Source organism: Theobroma cacao, chromosome 3 (genome assembly GCF_053813885.1).
Source record: "Theobroma cacao isolate CCN51 chromosome 3, ASM5381388v1, whole genome shotgun sequence".
NCBI classification, from domain to species: domain Eukaryota; kingdom Viridiplantae; phylum Streptophyta; class Magnoliopsida; order Malvales; family Malvaceae; genus Theobroma; species Theobroma cacao.
Window position 1 is genome coordinate 35,035,299 of NC_142641.1, and position 5,718 is coordinate 35,041,016.

Below are 5,718 nucleotides of genomic sequence, written 5' to 3' on the forward strand. Positions count from 1 at the left end.
AGCATTTGAGGATTTTTAAAGTGAACTTAGAATAAATTATTATTTACTAATTAAATACAATAATTATTTCTAGACTAACGTGTTGTTTGATGAATTACAATTGAGTAACGATAACCCTTGCTTGATTTCGACTTTCTTCTGTTTATGTCTCTAGTTCACCGTTTAGATAAGCAATTAAGGTTGGAAAATAAAATAATGAAATCTAGGGATGGACAAGGGAAAGAATGTACTCTGTTTAATTTAATTTTTTGTAGTAAATTTTTTTTTAATTTTTAATTTAATTATTTTAAATACTTAATTAAATTAAATTTCAAAAAAATCTATCTCTGAATATTATTTTATTCATAGTTTTGAAAGAGGTTTTTTTTAAAAAAAAAATCAATAATGATTTATAAATAAAATATGGTCAAACTTTAAAAAATTAAGGGAAAAAAAAAGTCTAAACTCATGCACTAAATATCATTACGGTATGATACGGAACGATAGTAATTTATTTGATAGATTAGCAACATATAGGCGCAACCCCATTTCTATTCATTGGAAGTTGGCACAAGTTTAAAACCCCTTTAAATCAACGAAGGTACCCCACTACTTGTAATTAAGTTACAACGATGGCATGCTAGACATCGCACAATAGCCTTGCCAAAACTGCGTTACAAATTCCTTGTAAATTGCTCAGCTTATTTGCACCTGAAGGGAATATACCTCCTCCTTTCATTTCAAAAATGGCTACCAGCATCATGAGAGTCCATACTCTAGCAGCACCCCTCTTCTCTACTTTCATCTTCCTCCTTTGTTTTCCTTCAACGGTCCTTTCTGTTTCCTTCAGCAAAATTCAATTGCCACCAAATGCCACCGGCCCCGAGGCACTTGCCTTCGTTTCGGGAACCGGACAGTTCTGTACAGGTATAGCTGATGGTAGAATTCTGAAATATCAAGGGCCAACCACTGGTTTTGTAGACTTTGGATTTGCCGCACCTAACAGGTGATTTTCTTTTTACGTATCAAGCAAGCCATTTCATTTATTTTATTTTTGCTCTTTCTTTTCTTTAATGGAAAAGGAGCTAGTTTTTGCATATTGATAATCCATTTTTAACTGTAATTCAGGTCAAAGTCAGTGTGTGATGGCACGGACACCGCCAATCCAAAACCTGTTTGTGGGAGGCCATTGGGTTTGGCGTTGCACCATGCAACAAACAGGCTGTACGTTTGTGATGCTTTTTTCGGCTTCGGAGTGTTGGGTCCGAAGGGAGGACAGGTAACCATACTTTCCACCGGTGCAGATGGAGAACCTTTCCGTTTCTGCAATGCAGTGGATGTCCACCAAAGAACTGGAGATGTCTATTTCACAGATAGCAGTGCTGTCTACGATATAAGGTTCTTTTCTATGTCCTATCTGTTATCAGTTTTACCGATGTCTGATTGATGATATAAATAACGTGGACCAAACTAAAAGCAGGCATAGTTTCTCCAACCTTGCAGACAAATTGAAACAGCAATAAGTACTAACGATTCAACAGGGAGGTTGATGAAGTATGACTTCAAGACTGAGCAAGTGACAGTGTTGTTTAGGAATCTTTCCGGGGCAGCAGGGGTTGCAGTTGATGAGGAAGCCAAATTCGTCCTGGTTTCCGAGTTCATTATTAACAGGACTATAAAGATTTGGCTACAGGGTCCTAAAGCTAACAAATTTGAGATCATAAACTTACAGCCAATGCCGGATAACATCAAGAGGACTGCATCGGAAAATTTTTGGCTAGCGGCAGCAATGATAAAACAAGGCACACAATCACTTGTGCCTATAGGGCAAAGGATCAATGCATCTGGCACTGTTTTACAAACAGTGAATTTTGAGCGATGGTATGGAAATAAATCAATCAGTGAAGTTCAAGAGTTTAATGGTCTGCTCCACGTAGCATCACGGTTAGTGAATTTTATTGGAGTCTACAAGCATTAAAGTTTCCTGAAACTGTAGGTAATAAAAGCAAATGGCTGCAAATAAAAAGCTAGTTTGAAACGAAGGCTGGCTGCCCCTGCTTGTCTACCATGTAATAATGTACTAATTCTCTCTTCTGTGTTCGATTGGCAAGGTATTTAAATAATTGGTATTTGATGCAAAAAGAAAATCAAAGCACTTGAGTTGTTATTCATAGCATCCTAAGGGACAAGTTGAAACATTACAGGGTAAACTGACTGCGGAACAAATGATTCGAAGGTCTGATTTCAAACTTGAAATGTATAGTAATCAGGCTTTTTTCTTTTTTGCTGGAAAGAAACATAACCCTTTCAATGTGCTACACCAATTTTAATTCAAACTACGATGTAGCATCATGCCTTCCAAGTGATGCTCTATGGAAGTAACAATTTTTCTGAATCAGTGGTAACATTTTGCTTGGTAGGATATAAATTTTGAATCTTCATCTTAAGCAAGGTAACAATGAACACCCACTAGGCCGGCCAATCTATAAACTGTATTAAAGCAGAGGTTCAAACGGGGCATGAATATTGAAACCTTCTCCCACAAAATAGTTTTTCTCGTAGCAGTGCAAGGTTTTACCTGAGTTGTGTTTCTTTTTTCATTTACTTCATCAGAAAGAATATGGTTTAAAGGAGAAAAAAAAAAGAAATCCATCTTGCAGGATATATATAGTTTTTGAACTCCACTATAACCGTATGGTGCAACCTATAACCTCCAGTTGAGACCCCAATTCGATGAAGCAATTTTATCTGTAGTGTGAAGTATCTTGTGGAAGCTAGACTCGATCACAGCCCCAACTTGCCTCTGGTCATGAAACCTGACTCTACTTGAAAATTTGGGTCACGATTGATCTTTCAGAATTCAAACATGTCAACTAATAATGGTAACTTGGAGAAACGTTTTCTCGTTTGCCTTTCTGAATCCACTTAGTGCAGACCAAAACCCAGTAACTCATGTAAGAACCTTATATAACTATAGTTGAACAGTTAAACGCTCAACTGCCATCATCCTAATTCACATTTTAGAAACCGTAGCACAATTGCACCAACCCTTTATTACCACCAGCGTATGCCCTCTTAGACACAGGCAGCAAAATCAAATTTTTCCGACAAACCCTTCTTCGGCTTTAAACTTTCTTTCATAATTTGATATGCTTTTGTAATTTGAAATGGCTTTATTTGATACTTTTAGATATCTTTGTGAGTTACCTTTTAATTCTCTTATAAAATTGTAGTATTAGAAATGAAATTTGGTATATTAGATTATTTATATGGGATAAAAAAAAAATTTGTGACATTTTAAGTAATTAATATCATGTATGTAAAGGATGTTGGTTGAAATTATCCGAATTATCTCTTTTTGAAATTAGTTTTTGTGTCATGGATCCATATTCAACTTAAAAGGCATTCCTATTAGATGGAGAAAGGCAGCTCAAAATTCGTGCCCATTGCACACGAACTCTTTCACACATGAAGGAGAAAGATCCACTTTGATCAGAATCTATCTCGATTTTAATATCTTTCTTAAAACGTTTGACAAATTTTGATATCACTTGTTTCAGATTTATATTTTCAACTCAAAAACATATCTATTAAGTGGAGCAACAAAACCCTTACTGCATGTTTGGTTGGGGGAATGGCTATTCCCATGCCATTCCGTTTCCCTTGTTTGGTTGTCAAACAAGAGGGCGGAATAGGCATTCTGAGGAATAAAAATTCCTCAAATATGGCTTTGGGGTGGGAATGGCTAATACCCGCTCCCCCCCCCCCCCCCCGGTATTATCTATTCTTTGACCGGGGGAATAAGTTTAAATTATAATTTGACTATAATACCCTCAACTGTTTAATTAAATCACCACTTTATCCCTATAAAAACTATTTTTTCTCTCTCTTCCTCCTTCCCCCATCTTCTTCAGCAGATTCAACCTTCCCCGAAAATCATATTCTCTCTCAGCCGACCGTCTTCCTCTCCTCTATCAGCCACCCTTTCCCTGTGTTCATCTCCTCTCTCAGCCAGTCATCCTTCCTTCGTCTTCATCTCCTCTCTCAGCTGGTCATCTTCCTCTCTCTCAGCCGTGGGTCTTCCCCTCGCTCTCACTCGTGGGTCTGCCCCTCTTTCTCAGCCGCTCTCACCCGTGGGTCTGCCCCTCTCTCTCAGCCGCTCACCCGTGGGTCTACCCCTCTCTCTCAGCAACTCTCACCGGTGGGTCTGCCCCTCTCTCTCAGCCGCTCACCCGTGGGTCTGCCCCTCTCTCTCAGCTGCTCTCACCCGTAGGTCTGCCCCTCTCTCTCCATCGTCCATAGTGGAGGTAGTTGCTTCAAATCCTTCAGGCAACAACATTTCTATTTAATTGTTGTGATTTTGTGATTAATTGTAATTTATTGTTAGTAGATCTAAAATATGAAATGCTGATTTTGTGTTGTGATTTTGATGAATTTGAGAATTTAAAGTTCAAAACTAACTTTAATCAGTCTAAGGTTTTTCATTCCATGCTCACAAAATTTTAGTTCCAAGTACATCAAAGAGATTAAAACTTGGTTAAACTGAGGGCAGATTTACTAATTGAAACTCATATATAACTAGTTTAATTGGATAAATATACATCAGAAAAATTAATAATGAGCTAAATATTTTGGTTAGTAACCCATGCTTTTAAATTGAATAACTTATACAAGTTTAATTGGAGAAACTTTAGCCTTGTTTTACCAAAAAGAGTTTTGAACATGCAAGGATTGCCAACTTTGTGACTTTGGCAATCTGTTTACAAGTCATCAATGCAATACACAAATTGACTCAAGCCAATCCCACTTCTAACCTTTCACATTATGATTAATAATCGAAATTAATTTCTTTTCCTGTTTCGTTTTTCTTTCTCCTACAATTGTTTTGAATTACCTTTTGAAATTTAGATCAATAAGATATTGATACAATGTTGTGAATGGTTTTCATGTGATATCAAATATAATTAATTCTAATTCTTAATGATTGAAAATGGTTTAAGTAAAATCATACCAACTATGATGACTTTAAATTATTGATTAGTGATAAAAACATAATTACCTAGATAATATTAAAATATTAGGATAAAATATTATTTTAATAATAACTCATTGTAATGGGCGGGCACGGGTTGGGCTCAAGCTAGCTTAAAAATGGTAATATATGTGACGTGGTAGAACCTAATTAGCCACCTAAGGACAAAGTCTCAACGAGATTTCAATGTAGTGCTCTTACCATCATAGTTTACCAAAATTATACAATTTGATCAGGAACAAAAGGTAGAAATAAGTGAGTCACATGCATTTGTCTGCAGTAAATTTTGGGAGTATGGGAATGAATATATTGAAAAGATGATTATTCTCATTTATAAAAATGAAATTATGTACTTCTATAGAACAAACCCTGCAGGGACTCCTTAACTTTTCTATATTTTTCTCTCCAAAACTCCAACAACCCCATTGACATCAAATGCAAAAATATTCCCCAAAATTCAGAAGAGAAAAAGCCTCTGCTGCTGCCATATATGGACATCTCTTTCAATCTGAATCACTTTCCATACTCCCCATGGCCTTCAATCCTTTAGGTCTCTGCATAATGCCAAATCACATGAGTTAAAAAAGAATTAACTACATTTGCAGAATATATTGAAAACTGCAAATCAAATCTCAAAAATTATTGTAGAAATCAAAAGGAAGAGAGACCCAATCATGTACCTTCTTAGAGCTCTTCTTTTCCCTAAC

General features: G+C 36.3%; 1 protein-coding gene across 1 annotated transcript; it reads left to right on the forward strand.

Moving 5' to 3' along the window:
- Positions 1-700: 700 nt before the first annotated feature.
- LOC18604946 (strictosidine synthase-like) lies at positions 701-2,047 on the forward strand. The gene is made up of 3 exons (XM_007037667.3): positions 701-985; positions 1,108-1,377; positions 1,483-2,047. Exons 1-3 carry the CDS (start codon positions 726-728, stop codon positions 1,955-1,957), a joined length of 1,005 nt encoding a protein of 334 aa, XP_007037729.3. The 5' UTR covers positions 701-725; the 3' UTR covers positions 1,958-2,047.
- Positions 2,048-5,718: the final 3,671 nt, after the last annotated feature.

What these genes read in the sequence shown, in the direction of transcription:
- LOC18604946 (XM_007037667.3), top strand. Translation starts at nt 726, where the DNA reads ATGGCTACCAGCATCATGAGAGTCCATACTCTAGCAGCACCCCTCTTC. An exon ending in GGATTTGCCGCACCTAACAG is followed by an intron (nt 986 to 1,107) that starts GTGATTTTCTTT and finishes ACTGTAATTCAG; the next exon opens with GTCAAAGTCAGTGTGTGATG. An exon ending in AGTGCTGTCTACGATATAAG is followed by an intron (nt 1,378 to 1,482) that starts GTTCTTTTCTAT and finishes CCAACCTTGCAG; the next exon opens with ACAAATTGAAACAGCAATAA.